We start from the raw sequence: 18,516 nt of genomic DNA, 5'->3' as shown, positions 1-18,516 counted from the left end.
CCCATTCAGGTACAAAAAGTGACCTCTGAACACCAGAGCATGGGAGCCAGGCACCACCCTCTCCCCTGCACCCACTCGCCTAGCCATGCAGCCAGAAAAAAAAAAAAAAACAGGGGGACTCGCTTTGCAGCGCCAGCACTAACCTTTTCAGCCCCGTCACGTCTTTGATGCCTGACGGCCTGTACAAAAGCACCTGCTCCATCCCTGGAGAGCTCCTCTGGTCCCCCCCGTTCCAACCCCTGCTGACCTCACTGGCATTCCATGCCTTTGGGGGGCCCTTCCCATGGCTACCTCGCTCCCTCAGCTGCCCCCGAAGCCTCCCACGGCTCAACCCCCCACACCAGCGCCCCGTTTGCCCCTTAATCCCACAGTAAACACGGCAGCAGACTCGGCCGGCGCAAGGATGCACGAGACTTCTCAGTGAGCCCCGGGGAAAGGTGCTCGACTGATAGCGCCACAATGCGTGGGAACAAGGGAGAGACTGGGGGTGAGGGGGTGCAGGGAGAACACCTCATTGAGATGCAAGGGGGTCACTGGCAGAATGAAAACCTCATAAAGTGACAAAGGCTTCCACAGGTTGATGCAAGTCTTGGGCTAGATCCACAGAGACTGGCAGTTCGGTTGCTCTCTTATTATACTTTATGTGCACATGACGCCACAATATGAACTGAAATTTATTCCAGTGCTGCAACTGGATGGTTCAATGTGTTTGTGTATAAGCGAGTAATGGACTTCCTATTTTTTGTAAGTCATCTACTGTCTCCTTGCTTTTTTCTGGAGTTGGGCTAAAAAAACTATACTACAATTGTGCTAAACATGAATCTTACTCATGTTTCTGCGTCTCTGTGTGTAAGTGAGTGAGAGAGAGCGAGAGAGAGAGAGAGAGAGAGAGAGAGAGAGAGAGAGAGAGAGAGAGAGAGACGTAGGCATGTGGGTGGACAGTAGTGTTCTTTTCAGATAAACTTACAATTAGAGACGGGTTTCCCTCTCTCCTTTTCAGGACTTCTGGCATAATATGACGAGAGGCATGTCCATTACAACACACATTCTATTCAGACTGCAGGCCACAGAAATGATTAGTGCTTAATGCTCATGTGAAACCCTGAGATTAACACTGAATGATACCCGTGAATGCACATGCACCTGTGCAAAATATAAAAATAATCCCCCAAATCCCAGCATAGCCAGGCACTATTATTACTTAGTACCAAGTCAATATGTAGCTTAATGCATAAGGACTGGGTAATAAAATCAATACATTGCCTCGCACTTATTTTACATAACAAGCATTTGGTGAATCAGAAGTGGGTGGAATCCATAAGAAGTGCCTATTATTAATCGTGCCTGCCTGATTCTTCCCAGTTCAGTGTAAGACACCTTCAACCCTTCCTCATGCCTAACATCCACTCCACCCTCCTCCTGTCTCCTCCCCTCATCACTCAGTCTTCCCATTCGCCACTGGAAGATAGTACACTAATTGCAGACATGCCAGGCTAGCACCATAATAAGGCTGGAGGGGGGTGGGGGTTGGGGGGGGGTTCGTTTGGATGGGTGGGGGGACACATTAAGTGTGGCTTGCTCATTTGCTGGGATGGCTGAGGAAGGTGCCACACATGAATATTTCATTAGCTTTAATTGCTGAGGAACACTTTCTTTATGGCAGTCTCGCCAAAGAGGCCGCCAGCGGTAATAACGAGGCCTGGCCCATTGTAAAACTTGAAAAGCTGATGGCATTAAGACCTGTGATTTTGCCAGCCTGAAAAGGTAGTTTCAGATGTGCCATCTGGATCCATGGCACACATGGCTATTCGGGCTTGCGACTGCATGCTAGTTGGAACACAATTAAGCCCTTACGTGATTTTCTTGAGGCGGTAGGGTTGCCCTCGGGGATTTGAGCAGCTCTCAGGCTTCGATATAAGATTACACCTTAGTGCGGTCCCTCTTTTCATCCCATAATTGACTTCCTTAGTTCATTACAAAAACCTGATCAGCAGATGAGTGAGCCTCGCTTGACATCAATGTCTTGAACTAAACCAGAACAATCAAAGTAAAACGCTACCCCAGAAAAACCCTTTTCCCACCTAACTGCTCTTGATACACCATCAAAACACCACATCAAAGCATAGGTCTTGCATTCAGCTCAGGTTAATCACAGCAGCAAACATGAAGCTTCGCACAAGCTTAAAGCAAGGCAGCCCACACTTTCTTCTCGTAGGGAGCTACCAGGGACTGCTTTGACGTGGACGTCAGATCCAATCCTCCTGAGTGGTAACGCTTACACTAAGGAAGGGGATCATTTAGCTCAGGAATGTAAAGCACAGGACATCCTCCCTGATAAGGAGCAGGCATGCCTTGCCTGGGGTTGTGGGCCAGGAGTTATCGACTCGGAAGGCAGCGAGTCAGCACTACGCTCAGGCCCTGGCTTCCGTGAGCAGAGAGCCTCCTCATTACTTTAATTGCTAGACCTGCAGCCAGAAAAAAATAGTGCCCTGTAATCTCTGAAACCAAGAGCCCCACTAGTGGGCTGTTTGGCGAATTGTTGAGACCGAAAGGAGGAACAGTGGAATGGAAAAAAAAACGAAGCTGGAGTTTGCCACCGAATCAAGGATGCTTGCTGAACACAAGGTAGGGAAAGGGAGATTTTTTTTCCTCCTCCACAGCAGGAGACACAGACAGTTTGTCTGTCTGCCATGCAGAGGGCAAGGAGGAATGCTGTCACCATGACTAATGCCTCAACCTCACTCATTACCTGAGGTGCCTGACTGACATTTGCTTGTGACAGCGCCTGGAAGGGCAGTAGTGCAAAACGCCTGCCCTCTCCCAGTCAAATACTGGAAAAGTCATGCCCATTCCTTTCAAATTCCCCAGATCCCGCTCTGCAGAGGCAGTAAAGCCACATGTGCACTGGCATGCATATATTTCCAGGTCTCGAGCATCTGTCTCGGTTTGTTTTTTTCTGTAATAGATTGTGGGCTAAAAGAATTACTGAAATAATAAATAATAACACCAGATGTAATTGCTATTGGCCCCTCCAGAACAGACAAGCACATCTAACTGTAGCTCTGCATAGTGCCTGTTATTATTCTATGGCTCAGGATGAAAGAGCCTATTACACTCAGCCTAATCTCTGTAAGCAATCTATTCCAATTACTTAACCATCGGTATCACAAGCCTGTATCTTCTTGCTCTATGCAGCGCTGAGAAAAGAGGCCTGTGCACCCAGGTGACTGGAAGTCAGGGGAAGACTTATGGGCAGTCTCTTTCAGGCCATGATATAGATCTGGCACTAGGCAGGGAGCTCTGTCAACAGAGCTGGCTTTAAGAGGCACTCACCCATACATGAGAGGTCTGGACCCGCAGATGTCATGACACCTTAATCCACCGATCCGTTATTGATTGTTCCATGTGGTGGCGACCTTGCCGGAGGTGTTCCGCTAATCAAACGGGACATATCCATGTGAGTATGCACGGATGTGTGTGTGTGTGTGTGTGTGTGTGTGTGTGTGTGTGTGTGTGTGTGTGTGTGCATGGAGGGTTTGGCTTGGCTAAATAAATCCAATATCACCCATACTTTACAGTGATGAATTTCATCTAAACGGCTGTCAAAGTAAGACAAAAAAGTATGAAACGCACCCAAATAGATCTCTAATTATTCTTGAGAATGAATCGGAGAGCTGAGCTCCATGTCGAGAGCTTTTTTTTCATGCAAGTTATACATCCCCTCCCCCTAGCCCTGACAGTTGCATTGAACCTTATTCCTATTCATTATCACCGGGGCTGTTGTTTCTGCAGCCTGCAGTGACATACCTCATTATTGACCTTGGTAAATCCTCACTGTTTAGGCTAACGGCGGTGCGGCGCCACAAAATGTCACAGCGCTACTCTGTACTCACTCATGAAGAAAATGTGCACATGGTTACAAGGGGGGGGGGGGGTTAGAGAGGGGAAAAAAAAACTTACAACAAACCTCTGTCAGTCACCTTGAACTACATGCACAAAACATCAACAGCCGTCCACCTCATCCCAAACAGCAGATAAGTGGTCAAGTCTGCCTCTCAAACTGCAGAAACATTACACGAAGCCTCGACTGGGACAGAGAGTGTAGGTGTTTGGGCGCTAGCTCCTCACACCCAACACAGGAGTGGCCTTTGTCTACACAGAAACAAACGCTCTGGCATTTGCAGCTGTATCATCTAGAAGAGAGTAGGAGGGCAAGAGAACAGAGGGGAGAACAGACTCACTACTGTAAATTGCCCATTCTGGTTAGTCACAAGTGACACAGGACTAACGGAGCCCCGGGTGGCGTTCTCCTGTCCCTCTTAGCAGTGACAGATGTTACGAGGACAGGGGAGGATAAAGCTCTCTCCATCCTAACTCTGGGGGGAAAAAGAACGGGGGATGGGCTTAATGTAGCTTAACTTGGTATAAAAAAAAATACCACTACATCCCATGGTTCTGCAGTTTCCTACCACAAAGTACACCGAAGACCGACCATCTCCTCGGCAGATATTCCACAGAGGACCAAGACACGCTGGGATTTTTCACTTCTGTGCATTTTTGCATCATGGCGCTTCCCGCATGTCTGAGCCTCTACCTCCATGCGCGCTAATCTCTAAGGCCAGGGACCAAGTCTGGGGGTGTAAAAGGAGGCGCATCTCTTTTGCTAATGTATGTCCCCTTGTCTTTGGTAGATAGCCGGCTGCTTTAGCTTTAACCAAGCTCCCTAGGCCACCAGCATGCAGCTTAATGCGATAATGCAGCCGCACGGTGAAGCTTTAGGCCTCCTGCACCCCGGCAAACAAAGGGCTCCCTCTTTCCAAGCAGAGCCCCGTCCCCTCCCCAGTTGTCCATAGGTGTTTGCTGAAGTAAATCGGCCTAAATCCTGCACAGCTTGGCCCAGCTGAAAAAGGAGGGGGATTTGAATGAAGGTGTACAGATAATCTCCTTTTCTTAACAACAACAGAAAAAAAAAGTTGAAGGGGGGGAGGGAGCGAAACAGATAAAATTAGGAATTCATATCACATGGTGCATTTGAGTGCTCCTGCATCCTCCCATTTCTCTCTCCCTCTCTGTGTGTCTCTCTCGGTAGGCCTGTGGATTTGCATTTGTGATCCCTGACCTATTGAGGTGCAGGGGGAAAGGCGAGTGAAAAGCAGGCACAATAGCGCACGTCTCGTCCGTCAGGCTTTTGGCCCCTGACGGCACATTTTCTCCACCCTCGCTAAAAAAGATGGGCCCAACGGAAAGTGAGAGGACTTGGGAGTGACATCTGTCTGGAAACTGCGGATCCTTATGTATGCAACAGTTTAGAAGGAGGCAGCTGATCCAGAACTGATGTATGCTAACTTCCTTCATTATGAGCATAGTAAATAACAACATACCTCAAACCACAGCAATATCGCTGCTGAAGTAGTCTTCCTAAATGAGTCGTTCAAGACTCGCGCCACATGAAATGGAACCAGAAAATGTCTTGCAAAGTGACAAAAGAAAATCTGACCCCTGTGGTAGAAATCTCAAAGTGAAACCTGTACAGTTTCTACAGTGATATTTCTTTTTAAGTCCATAAAACAATCTGTTGCTTCCAACAAGTAGCCTCTGTCTCTTGCATCCTTCTCAATTTGTTGTTCTCTATGTATCTCTGTATGCATCTTTCTATCTATCTATCTGTCTATCTACCTCTTCCTGTTTTTTAGCTGTTAATACTTCCGGCGGGGCATTCTCTAACTGCGCCATTAGTAAAAGACCAAGCCCCTCGGTCTAAAAGACTGATGGTCTATTGTGGACTGCGTAACCAAGGGAAGTTTAACAATCGTGCAGAGACACCAAAGTTATGTCACTCTCTACCTCTCCACCGCCCGCTCCTCTTTGCCAGGCATAATTTCTACCTCTCTTCACTCTCTCTCTCTCTCTCTCTCACCCTTTCTCTTTTCTCTCTCTCTCTCTTGCGCTCTTTTCATCTCTGGCTTTGGGATGCTGAAAGCGAGAGAGTGGCCTAGCAGCGGTGAAAGGGCTGAATTGTGATTAAGAAGGAGGAGAGGAGCTCCTTTTCTTTGTTCTGCCCTCGGGGGTGTTTACTGAGGGGGTGTGCGGTGGAGGAGGGAGAGAAGGGGGGGGGGGATTGAGGGGGGGGGTGGCTGAAACATGGCAGAGAAGATATGAAAGGCATTCAGGTCAGCGCGGATGGGAGCAGAAGTAGCGATGGTACCGGTGGCGTAGGGTGAGTGTCTGTGTGTCTGTGTGTGTGTGTGTGTGTGTGTGTGTGTGTGTGTGTGTGCATCTAATTGCTGTGAGTAAGACGTCTGTGCTAAAAGTCTGAATCGATCGCAACTGAAACAGAGCAACAAACACAACTGAAAAAAATAAATGTTTTCTTTTCACGCTGTCACTCAGAGAGAGAACATGTAGCCCGTTTGAAAGAAACAGTCAAAGAAGCGAGTGAAAGGTGTCTCCTGCAGCTGCTGTGACAATGGCCTAGTTGTGTAAAGGACGGTACACTGGGCTCCCTGGTACCGCTGATTATAAGAGCATGCCAATGAGATGCCCAGATGACAAGCCATTGTCTTAGCTCTTTGTCTTGGCGGACCTGCTAACCTCTTTGAAATGGTCTCTAATCAAATATCACACAATGTTTCTTTTCAGAAGAACAAGTGATTTAATCCGCACAGTGTGACTTGATTTTGGGAGGGGGGGGCAGGAATGAAAGAATTATTTTTGTCTCATATAAACATTTGTCCTTAGCGCTGACCAGCAAAATTATTTTCCACAATATTTATTTGAATATATCTGTTCACTTAAACTCTATACCAAGCTTACTTAAACAGGAGGGCAATAACAGCTTAAAAACAAGCAAACAAAAACCTTTCAGATGGCATCTGCAGCGGGAGGACATCTCAACACATCCCATCATTGGTAATTAGCCTAAACTTTGGTCGAATCTGCAGCCTAACTTGTAAAAGTTGGCGAGTCCAATCTAGTATTCTTGACAGTTTGGTCAATCTGCCCCACACAGCTGGACATGATGTGTTTGTGAAGGGGGGGGGGTGATAATGGATCAGGTTACACGCAGCGCCTGATGTGACCTCCCATTGGGCCATGCAAACCGTGGGGCGTGGCCAGAAAAGGAGGAGAGGGAGAAGCTGGGACCAGAAGGTAATATTTTTTCTTTTTTTAATTAAAATATTTAATAATAGTAATCGAATATCTCATAAGCAACAACTTAGTATTTGTTTTGCTTCGTCAAATTTCTTCAGCTCTACAAACAGATAGATAAATAAACGAAAAGCTAAATAAGTCATTAAAATTTTTATTTCAGCTCCACACACAAGTATTTCAATTTTAAGATCATGCCAATTCATTTCACTTCATAGTCCACCTGTAAAAATCTCGCACACCCTCACTTCACCTCACCACAGCTCTAAAAGCTGTTGATTATGTTTACAACAGGTTTAAGGAAAGCGCACAAATCCCTCGATCCGAGCCGTTTTAAAGAACACAACAACTGTGGTGAAGGCGATCTATCTCACCCCTCCTGTCTGCTGCTCTCAGCGTCACTCTTTTTCTCCTTAATCTCCCTCTGTCAAAACACGTTACTGCTCTTTGATAGGCCAAATACAATCTCTGGTCTATGTGAACAGGGCCACGGCTTATTAAACGCAGAGTAATCAGGCTAAGAGAGAAAAAAAATTAGGGAGAAAAGAAAAGAAAACAGTGATGTCAAGTCGGTGGTTGATATTCCGCATTCAAAGCCATGGGCTATCGCACAATAAGCATTTTGTTTTCTTTTAATGTGCGTAAGGTTTTTGGTCATCCGGGAGGAACCGTCTAGTCGGCAGCTGAACTTGTGGTGCAGTGCTGAAGACACTGAAGACGCAGTGCATTGTAAAGCGGGTGCACGTCCACGATTCACGAGCAACATGTTTTTTCGAGTGTGGTCATATCAGCGGGCCACAGCACTGACCCAAAACAAGTACATTACTGATTACTGCCCTCGCTCAACCCCCAACCCCAGCACACACACATATACACACACATGCCCCCATTTGAAAATAGTTTCAGACCATTGACTTTGTCCTGTGCCATAAAACCCGCCTGAAGCTGCTTGCATTTAGGGCTCCACGGACAGTCTCCATTGATTTTTATGTGATCAATACTCGCCGTTTAATAAAGGATTGGGGTCAAACATGAAAGAGTCTGTAAAGAGGTTCCGTCCACGCCGCGCTAACCCTCAGAGGCTGGGAAACCGTTCATTTCGGATGAAACTAGTGACATTCCCTTTTGTGTGGCACTTTGCACTGGAAACATGAGCCTAATCGTTACAAGACGTCCAATAAAATGCCATTCGAAATATTCACACTGTGTTACGCCACTCAAGTCGTGTTGCAAGTTGAGCGAAACAGCGCATTCTGAAAGTAAGGCAAAGGTGTCAAAGGCTTTAACTGGCCGAATGTTGATTTACAGTCGCCTTGAATGTATGGGCATCATTTTTTATTTATTTTTTTCTGACCTCACCACGCCACAGACGGCACAAGCACACACCAGTCTGGGTTCAACAACAGCTACAAGTCAAAGCCCAAAAGAAAGTGACAGTGTCCAGTCCTAAATGACCAGTTTTCCTCTTTCCAACTTCGAGGCACAGCCTGCGTCCAAATCACACCAAGCCTTCCCGCGGATCACTCTGTACATTAGTCTTTTTAAAGCAGCTTGAAAGGTGGTTAAAAAATAACACTAGGATAAAAAACGTGGTCACACACACTCACACACACACTCACACACACACACACACACACATAACGGTTTTGTGCTATGAGAGATAAGCAGACTATCAGGCAGGCAGCTCTTCTTAAAGGAGAATTCCACCGATTTTCCAACATTTTTGCATAATTCTGTCCTTGCGACTCAAACAAAGTCGTTCAGAGCGGTTTATCATGAAATGGTTTGTTGTAGAGAAACTTACAGACTCAGATTTCTTCACAGTGGTGCTGACAGGAACCAAGGGTCACCATGTCTACAGCACAAATATGGCCATTTTACTAACCTACCTAATCACCTCCACCGGCGCAAATACACATCTTCTTTATATAATGCAAATGAGTCCAATCCGAAAATAATACGCTTTCTGGGGACTATTTCGCCTTATAACACACTTATTGCATTATTCCACCATGAACGGATCACATTAAATGGATTAATAAGACGTTTGAGGCCAAAACTTGACGAGAGAGCAGCGTCTGGGGCATCAGGCAGCGTATTCATGTCACAACTTTCTGTGAGGGAGCTTTTAGAGGCGGACGTCTGGTTCCTATCACCACCACTGTGAAGTGAGTTTCTCCAGAACTGAGTATTTCACACCAAACCGCTCCTAAAGAACTTTGCTTGCGTCCCAACCAAAGATTTAGCCAGAAATTTCACAAAATCGATGGAATTCCCCTTTAGCTCACCTCCTATCTGACTAAGTCAACTTCTCCTCACATGTAACGCACACAAAACACCAAAAAGTCAGTCAAGTGGCACTTTTCTGGGTCGAAACGAGTCCGAAAAGTCACTTTTTGTGCCTTTCTGGTCACAGCTGACAAACGCCACCCGCTCGGGCGAACCGTTACAATTCAAAAACAATAAAAACACAAACACCGCTAGCAAAACTAGCATCCAGCGCGGCGGCGAGTCAGCCTGTCACACTTTTAACACCATCGTCTTCAGCAAATAAAGTGTCTCTTACCGTTTTTCCTCCTCGGGTTGGCTTGTTTTCGCCTTTTACACCGGGGACCCTCCGCCATGGTGTCCTGCTTCATTGATAAAAAGCCCGGAGTGTTTTCAGACGGCAGTCCGCATGGGGCTTCGACTCCAGCGCCGTTAGGTTATCTAGCAACCAAACACAGCGGCGACTGAGCTACAGTGGCACTTCTTTTATTTATCTCTATCTGCACACACGCTCACTCTGTCTCACTCACTCTGTCTCACTCACTCTGTCTCACTGACTCTCACACACACACACTTTTACTCCTTTCTCTCTCTCCTTCTGTGCGGTTTGGGCGAAAGGACTCACTAGAGAACTTAGAGAGATGGAGAGAGGTGAGACTGTGTGGTGGAGAAGTCCAGATGAAGTTAGTCTAATCCAGTCAGCCTCTCTCTCTCTCTCTCTCTCTCTCTCTCTCTCTCTGTGTCTCTCTCTCGCGCGCGCGCGCTCTCTGAGTCTGGAGTGACTCTGATCGGACAGTCGGGGTGATCTGATCACACACACACACAAACAGAGAGAGAGAGAGAGAGAGAGAGGGAGGAAAAAAAGCGGGGGGAGGGGGGGGGGCGGACAGTCACACCTTCATTTACTTCATTTACGCGACGAGAGAAAGGGGGGCAATAACAGGACCCCTACACAACATTGGCGCTTCAGAAATAACGAAGCTGGGGAGCTAAACGGAGGGAGAAGAGGAAGGAGGAGGAGAAGGAGGAGGAGGAGGAGGAGAGGAACGTGTGAAGATGCTTTAGAATAAACCCAAAAGCAGCAGCAGGTCACAGCGCGGGGCTCCAGTTTGAGAAAAGAGCGATAAATAAGTTTTATGTTTTTCTTTTTTTTTTTTTGTCCTTTTATCCATTTCACTTTTGATTTCTTCTCCTCTGTTTTGTTTTCTTTTCCTCTTTGCTCTCCTGCGTTCTCGCTCCTGTAGGACCAGCCACCTCAGATGTCCTCCTTTTTTTATTTACTCGTGCAGGTCGTTTAACGCCGCGGGTCTCAGGAGCGACAGGCTGAAGTGAAAGTTTAACTGAGGGGTAAAAAGTGCGGCAGAGAATGAAGCGGCTGTTTCTGACAATAAAGAAAACGCGTGAGGAGAACGAATCGAGCAGCAGCGTGATGTGCGTTAATAAATACTAATAATAATGATATTAATAATAATAATAATAATAACAATAATAATAATAATAATAATTCCAGTCTCGACCATTTACGATCAGAATAAATCAAAACTGTTTCATTTCGTTCTCTTTCCCAATTTTTCAGTGCTGGGAAGGAAAAAAAAAACAGAACGAACGATTTTAAATAAACAGATGAATAAATTCAGATGAACGCTCTCGGCGCTGGAGAGGCTCTGGGACTCCTAACGGTCACAATGAAATGCATACAAACAAATAAACAACAACACAAACAAACCGCGCCTTGAGGTTCGTCGCTCTGTTTCGCGCGCGCGCGTGTGAGCAGGAGAAGTCGCTACCTCTGCTGCGCGCGCGTGTAGTCTGGAGGGGGCTCGTGCAGGCTCGCGCAGGTAAGGGCGCACCGTCGCTCACCTGAGCGCTCACCTGTGAAGCGCGCGCAAGCCAGAAGTGAGCTCGCAGTCGAAATACAGAGAGAGAGAGAGAGAGAGAGAGAGAGAGAGAGAGAGAGGGGGGAAAGGAAAGACTCACCTACCCGCACTGAGAGAGGAATCTGCCCCTGCAGAGGGCAACAGAACGGAGAGCGCGCGAGGGGCCGTTATTCCAGCAGGACAGGTCGCACTGATCCCCTCACTCCCCCCCTCCTCTCTCTCTCTCCCTCACACACACGCTCACACCGCGGGGACCTGGACACGCGGCTCACGCGCTGCTTCTTTACTTCATCATCATCATCATCATCCTCATCTCTCTCTCTCTCTCTCTCTCTCTCTCTCTCTCTCTCTTTACTTTTAGGCTCGGCGTCTCCGCGTCACGCGCCACCTATCTTCACGCGGAGGGATAGAAAGAATAAAGAAAATAGAGGGAGAGAGAGAGACGTAACGGAGGTGCACGTGCGCGCGTGTGTACACTCTGACAGGTAACTCACCTGTGCCTCCCCCCCTCAGCCTCTCCGCGCGTGAGACGGTACCCCATGCAGGCGCGCGGCTCTCCTTTACTCTTCCCTCACTCTTTCTTTAACATGAAGCCTCATTAAAGGCTCTGTCTGTGTGTGTGTGTGTGTGTGTGTGTGTGTGTGTGTGTGTGTGTGTGTGTGTGTGTGTGTGTGTGTGTGCGCGCGCGTGTCCGCCGCTAGATTCATCGCCCTTTACCGGACGCGCGTTAATCAGTTTATACCTGTAACAGTAACAGATGAAGAGCTGACCGACCACCTTAGCGGTCAGCGGTCAGCGCTCAGCGCCCGCTCCTCCCAATGACCTGCGCCTCAGTGACTCTTCTCCTGATCGACTGATCTCTGCGTTTATTTATTCACCCGCTTATTTCTCGATTTGCCTGGAACAGTTTTTTTTAAATTCACATTTATTTATGTCCCATTTTTATTTCAGGCTAAATTGTACCGTTTTTTTTTTTCTACTGCCATTTATTTTCTTTATCATTTCGTTTAATTGCCGATTCATTCATTGTGACGTCGTTAATTACAGCCTCTGTTATTATTGTTGTTTTGGTGTTTATCAAGGGTTTGTTTTTCTTTTCAGTTTTTTTTTCCTTTTTGAATGATTAATGCTGTGTGTTTATTTGTTTGTTTGTTTGTTTACTTATCCCCTTTTCTCCGCGTCTGTCCCGCCCCCTCCTCACCACTCGCTCTCTGATTGGCTGAATCTGCTTGTTTTCTAGTTATTCGTCGCTAATTGACCCATAAAAGGACTAAGATGGTTTCTAAGTCTATTCAAGACCCTCAGACATCATTCAGTCGTGTTCAATGACACGTTTAAAAGGCACATTAACGTCTTATTTGTACGTGTGGGCGTGTATTTACACACACACGCGCACACACACACACACACATATATATACATACATACATTTATATCCACATATATTAATTCATATATGTACAAATATATTAATATTAAAAATATACATATAATTTACAGAATACATAATTTTATACATACATATATATATATATATATATATATATATATATATATATATATATATATATATACATATACACGTGCATGCATGCAAACATAATGTGTATGTGTACAGATATGGTTGGATATGCTTGTATGTGTCATATCTACATACATTATGATTAACATTATTATTATGATTTTTATCATCATCATCTCTTTTCTAACCTTTCTGAATCGTCCGTGATTAAATGAGCTGCTTTCCAGTCTCAGTCCTCTTTCTTCTCTGGGTAAGTGGGCATGTCTTTCTGAGTATGGCATGTAATTGGATTACAGTACAGGCTGAATGAAACCCTCACCTAGGAATGTGCTGGTGTGGATTTTGGTGCTGGGACCAGGACCTGGTTTAGTCTTTGAGCAGCGAAGGACAGAGTTACACGCACGCTCGGCCTTTTGTGCATGCCATTGTGTTCAGCTCACACTGGCAGCTCAACCGCTGCATGCATTAGGCATCCGCTTTGACCCGGGGCACCTTCTCCTGTGTTATTGCTCATACAGTGTAGGGATAAAACCGCATGGGTTCAATTCAGCAACTAATATGTACATTATTAAAGGGCTATTTCCCTGCTTTTGTTTAAACTAGGGGTGTCAAATGATTGAAACGATTAACATGAATTAACTCCATTCATTTGTGTACTCAATGGTGATTAATCACAAATGTTTTCATGGCTCTATTTTCTTCCATTCAAAAGCAATGAAGAAAACAAGCTTCATCACAATGTATTTATTACTGCCAGCACTTTCAACATACTTTCCAATTCCCATTACTGCTGTCCAGTGAGAGGAACAGTGGCTGTGTGTTGAAATTCCTCTGCACTGCAATTATAGCCTCTCAGGTTCATATCGCTACTGTCTTGTTTGGAGGGGAACTGTAGTGCTTTTGTTAGTTTGCAGCTTGTTGATTTATCCAACGGTCTCCCAGGAGCTCCTTCCAGCATGGTCCACTGATATTACTGACATTGCCAGCACCAGCGCTGCACTTTGCTTGTAAATGATAGTTCAGACTTGATGTGCTTCAGTGATAAACAAATTCACAGCATGCCAGTAGGTGGGAATAGCTTTCATAAAGGGGGCCATCAAAGGAACGTGCCATTTAAAAGCTACATTTAAATAAGACAGATAGAGCGGTGGAGTCAAAGCGACAGCGCATGAGCAGCAGGGCTTCTGGCTTGAGCTAGGGATGGTTTAAAAGTAGGAAAATGTATTTACAGTGTAAAAAATGTCAGTTAAAAAAAATGATGGCTCATTTTAAACAGGGAAAACAAAACAAGCTGTTTGTGCAGCTAAAGTTTTTTTACTCCCACATCAAACACTTTTTAGACACTATATCAGTGTCTACATCAAACATTTTGTTAAAAAAAAATTTTAAAAAGGGAGAAATTTAGTTTTCCACGGTATGGGCCCTTTATCACGTTAACTTTGACCTCATATCTCCATTTTTGACGTTTTTCATTTTTTGTCATAATCTGAAAAGGGCATTTGCGCTTAAAGTTGTGTCAAAATGTCATGATGCACAGATCAACGGAAGTGGTCCAAAATTAGTTGGAAAAACCTATTTCTCCATTTACTTCCATTAAAAGTTAAAAACATTTTTCCTTCTCTTGTAAAATGACCTTTTTAGAGGTACAGTGTTTTGTTTGGACAGCATCGATGTAGAAACTGAGATGCAAAAATAACCCATTTTGAATTCACCTCATTTTTTTTTTAAATGTCATAAGAGTTTATGTTTTTTAAAGCACAATACAGGCAGCCAATCAGAACAGTGGTCATTTATGCATATCAGTCTTAAAGGCACAGTAACAAAAACAGCCTGTTTAATTCTAAGGGATAAACAGAGTTTGGAAAGTGGTCATGTAGAAGTTCATTATGACTGTTTTTGGTATGTAACCCCCCCCCCACCCAAATGTCATGATTGGACATTGGAAGTAAAGTAAAATATAAAGAGAAAAAGTTTACAAATATATGAGAAATAAATAAATAATCTGATTTCCCTTTTGACATATTTATGAGTTAGCACTGACCACTCCATTTGTGGGCAAAAATTAGCAAAACACTCTCATGAGCAAACATTAAACTCCGATTTAATCTAGAATCACTTCTAATCTCAGGAGAAATATTACAATTTTCAACACCCATTACAAGTAGCACTCTTATCCAGTGATTTGTGAAAAGGGATATAAATAATTTCCTCAGTAGCACTGAGCACATAGTCTCTGGAGTACCAATGATTTAGTACATTGGATAAAAAAGTTCTTTGGTCCACAATGTCCAAGTTTTAAAAAGTGCACACGAGGCCTTATTTTCTCTGAAAGTCAGAGGGAATAAGAGATAAACCAGTAGTTTCCAAAGCTGCACTTCAAAAATGTTTGAAAGTTAAAGAGAAAATGTGTCTCCTAACAACCACCTGGAAGACCTGGTAGCCACCAAAACTGCCCCCATCAGATAAACAGCACTTAAAGCTTTCCTCTTTGAGAGAAAGGAGAAAATCAAGCTGCTTCAGATCTGAAAACATCCACAGGAAAGGATGTGTAGGTGTTCAAGAAACTCTTACTGAGAAAATGAAACAGACCTATCAAACAAAGAAGATGCTGGTGTTCTCAGAACAATGGACTGACCACCCCAGAGTCCAGACCTCAACATCACTGAATGTGTTTGGGATCATTTGGGCAGAAAATGCTAAACCAATTTCTAAGATTGAACTTTGGAGGTGTGAAAGCTACCCCTGCTGATTTATCCCACTGAAAAAATGGGAAGCGAGTCTTCTGGAAAGAATCCAGTCTATGATAAAAATTAAAGCCTGGATGCATTAAAACTGAATAATCTTATATGATCATTTTGTTGAGGCATCAAATATATGATTTATATATTTGCTTATTTCCTGATGCTGAAAAATGAATACCTTGTAGCAATCAGAGCCCACTTGATCTACATTGCTGTACATATCTTGCACATTTAGTTTATACGTTGTGTATGATGAGTATTTTGTAATACCATTTGCAGCTGTGCCTTTCTTTTGTATTATGTCTTTAATATACACATCCTGGACTGCCCATTTATATACGCCACCAATTCCACCAAGACAAATTCCAACAGTACCTGACCAACACCTGCTGCTGCTTCTGAGATAAACGTTTAGTCTGTAAAATTAACGATTGTTCAAATGAATATTTTTAACATTATGCTTTTCAATAATGACGCACGTTTCTGTTGTCCGTCAACACCCACAGAAGACACTTGGGTGTCAAGTCCAGGCAAAGTCAGTGTAAATCAGAGAGTTATTGGAAAGGAGAAGTGAGAGAACGAGTCATCAAGGACCTGGGGAAAGGTTGACCACATTGCAACCATGTGAGTTCTTGCACACATACACCCATACACACAAACACACACAAACACACACACACACACGTTTGCTGCATGACCACACGTCTTGCGACATTGCTAGAAGCAAAGTTGTGTACATGAACCGCTTGACTAGGTGAGATGAGAACGATGAAAGACTGCAACGAAAACCTCCCTCTCCCTCTCTCAGCTTAGGACGTTGGCATTTGCTAAAGATGACCACTTGTGCAAGGCCTGAGATAATACCATAAGCCATGGCTCCAGTTTTTTTAAGGGTGTGAAGGGTGATGTTCTGAAGGCTACATGACTCACACATAAGTTAAGAGACACTTTTTAATCCCACAAACGGGGGAAATTTCACCTCCGCATTTAACCCACCCGTGAAGTGAAACACCACATACACACTAGTGAGCACACTTACCCGGAGCAGTGGGCAGCCCTATCCATGGTGCCTGGGAAGCAAACTGGGGATCAAACCTGCAACTTTCTGGTCACAGGGCCAGTTCCCTAACCTCCAGCCCACGACTGCCCTGGGGGCATAGGCTCATCAAGACAAATGGCATAACCCTTGGCATAACCCTTGGTAAACATAACGTAGGTTAATCATAAATTTAGGATTCATAAAGAAAGATTCCAAGTGGTTTATCATCGGTTATAGAGGTATTAAGTCACAGAGATGGTAGGTTGACATAACACCTATGCCTAGCGATAGATATTGACATAAAGTTTATGTCCAGTTGGCATCAGCCTTTCTAAATGTTCATTCAGGTCTTTGTCTGTTGTCATGAACCCTTATATGAGCTTTATTGCACAGTTCTATAACTTAAGAATAGCACAAGCAATTTGTATTGAAGTCCCTGTAGTTACTGAATAATAAGCCTTAGTATGTAATAAGCCTGGGATTTGAAAGGGGTCAAGAACCACTTGAAGTCCACCGTCCTTCAGTAAAGTGTAACCTATAATACAAAAGTGTCATCTCAATGACCTCCATACATAATCTGATATCAGCTGTAGGCAAAGGAAGCCACAATATCATTGTGTGGTTCAACCTCTGCTTACCAGGAAATAACCGCTTCCCACGTTCAAAGATTCCACTTATTTTATTTATTTTGTTTTCTCCAGTTCCACCCACTAGTCAAGACCCCCCAGTCACACTATAACACCAGTGTTAGGAGGGCAAAGGCTAGCACATCCTTCCTCTGAGACCTGTGAAGCGCCACTGCATCTTTTCAAACTGCGTCTAATGCAACATCATTGGACAGCTGAACGTGCTCGGAGAAAAGCGCCAACCGCCAGGTCTGTTACATCAACTAACAGATGCCTGTGCTGACTAGCATTGCGCTGAGTGATGGGGCAGAAGGGGGGCCATCCTACCCACCCAGAGAGAGTGAGGCCAATTGTACTCTTTGGACTCCTGGCCACATGTGGCTGTAGCATCACCAGGGATCGTGAGCTCCTGATGATAGGACCAACGTTTAGATGGTTGCACCACTCAGGAGCCCTCCACTTCTAACCTGAAGAAACACCTTGAGGAAAGTTTCATTTTTGTCCAGCTAAAGTTGAAGACTTGCTGGTCAAATTGACCTGGTGAGCTACCTACTTAGTTGAAGAGCTAGCTGACTTAAGATCAGCAGATCTAGTTAACAAACAAACCACCAAGCCGAGACCAATTTACATGCTGATGTGTACTATGCATTTGGTGAGTTGTTTCTATCCAATAACATGTACACCTAACTAATTGTCTGGAAACTTTTAAAGGACCTTTTGAGACCTATGGCCTTTTGGTATGCAGACTAGGACATGCTAGGATTTCATCTTTAATGCCAGACATGGTGAAAGTAGTGTTAGGAGTCTTGCTCAAGGTCTCAGTGTAAGTATAAGGCATTGTGCAGGGTGCTTGCCTACACAGGGGATTGAGTCCCTGTCTACAGCGTAGAAGGCCGAGGTGTTACCCTCTACACTATACCAAGTTTATAGGATAGTAATTACCAGCCCTCCTCCTGGAGATCTATCTTTATGTAAGTTTCACTTAAAACCCCAATCTAGCACACATCATTCAGCTAATCAAGGACTTCTGAAGACAATTAAAAGATCAAGGGTGTCCAATCTTATCCAGTTCACAGATTTTCATTTCAAACAACATGAGCACATCTGATTCCACTTGTTTAATCAGTTTCTCTCAGTCTTCAACAACAGACCATGTGTGCTTCTGCTTTGTTGGAATGAAAACCCTCCAGCATACTGGCTTGTTGCGGATCAGATTGGACACCCCTGAATTATATAGATCAGGTGGGGTCAATTAGGAGTGAAGTCTGCTGGAAGGTAGATCTCCTAGAGCTGT

At 44.6% G+C, this 18,516-nt stretch overlaps 1 protein-coding gene across 5 annotated transcripts in view; it reads right to left on the bottom strand.

The window, feature by feature from the left end:
• zeb2a (zinc finger E-box binding homeobox 2a) overlaps nt 1-11,575 on the bottom strand; it is a 58,655-nt gene extending 47,080 nt beyond the window's left edge. Inside the window, exons 1-2 of one of the 5 annotated variants that reach the window (XM_017715526.2) lie at nt 11,395-11,575; nt 9,716-9,858 (exon numbers count right to left, since the gene is read on the bottom strand). In XM_017715526.2, coding sequence (XP_017571015.2) covers nt 9,716-9,788 — 73 coding nt within the window. In that variant the 5' untranslated portion in view covers nt 9,789-9,858; nt 11,395-11,575. Of the gene's footprint in view, nt 1-9,715; nt 10,223-11,394 lie in introns of those variants that run through there. The other 4 variants (XM_017715525.2, XM_017715524.2, XM_017715527.2 and 1 more) reach the window with 4 other exon arrangements.
• Between the last annotated feature and the right edge of the window lie 6,941 nt (nt 11,576-18,516).

This window comes from Pygocentrus nattereri, chromosome 6, assembly GCF_015220715.1.
Source record: "Pygocentrus nattereri isolate fPygNat1 chromosome 6, fPygNat1.pri, whole genome shotgun sequence".
Taxonomy (NCBI): domain Eukaryota; kingdom Metazoa; phylum Chordata; class Actinopteri; order Characiformes; family Serrasalmidae; genus Pygocentrus; species Pygocentrus nattereri.
This window is presented reverse-complemented; position numbering and strand designations above follow the sequence as displayed.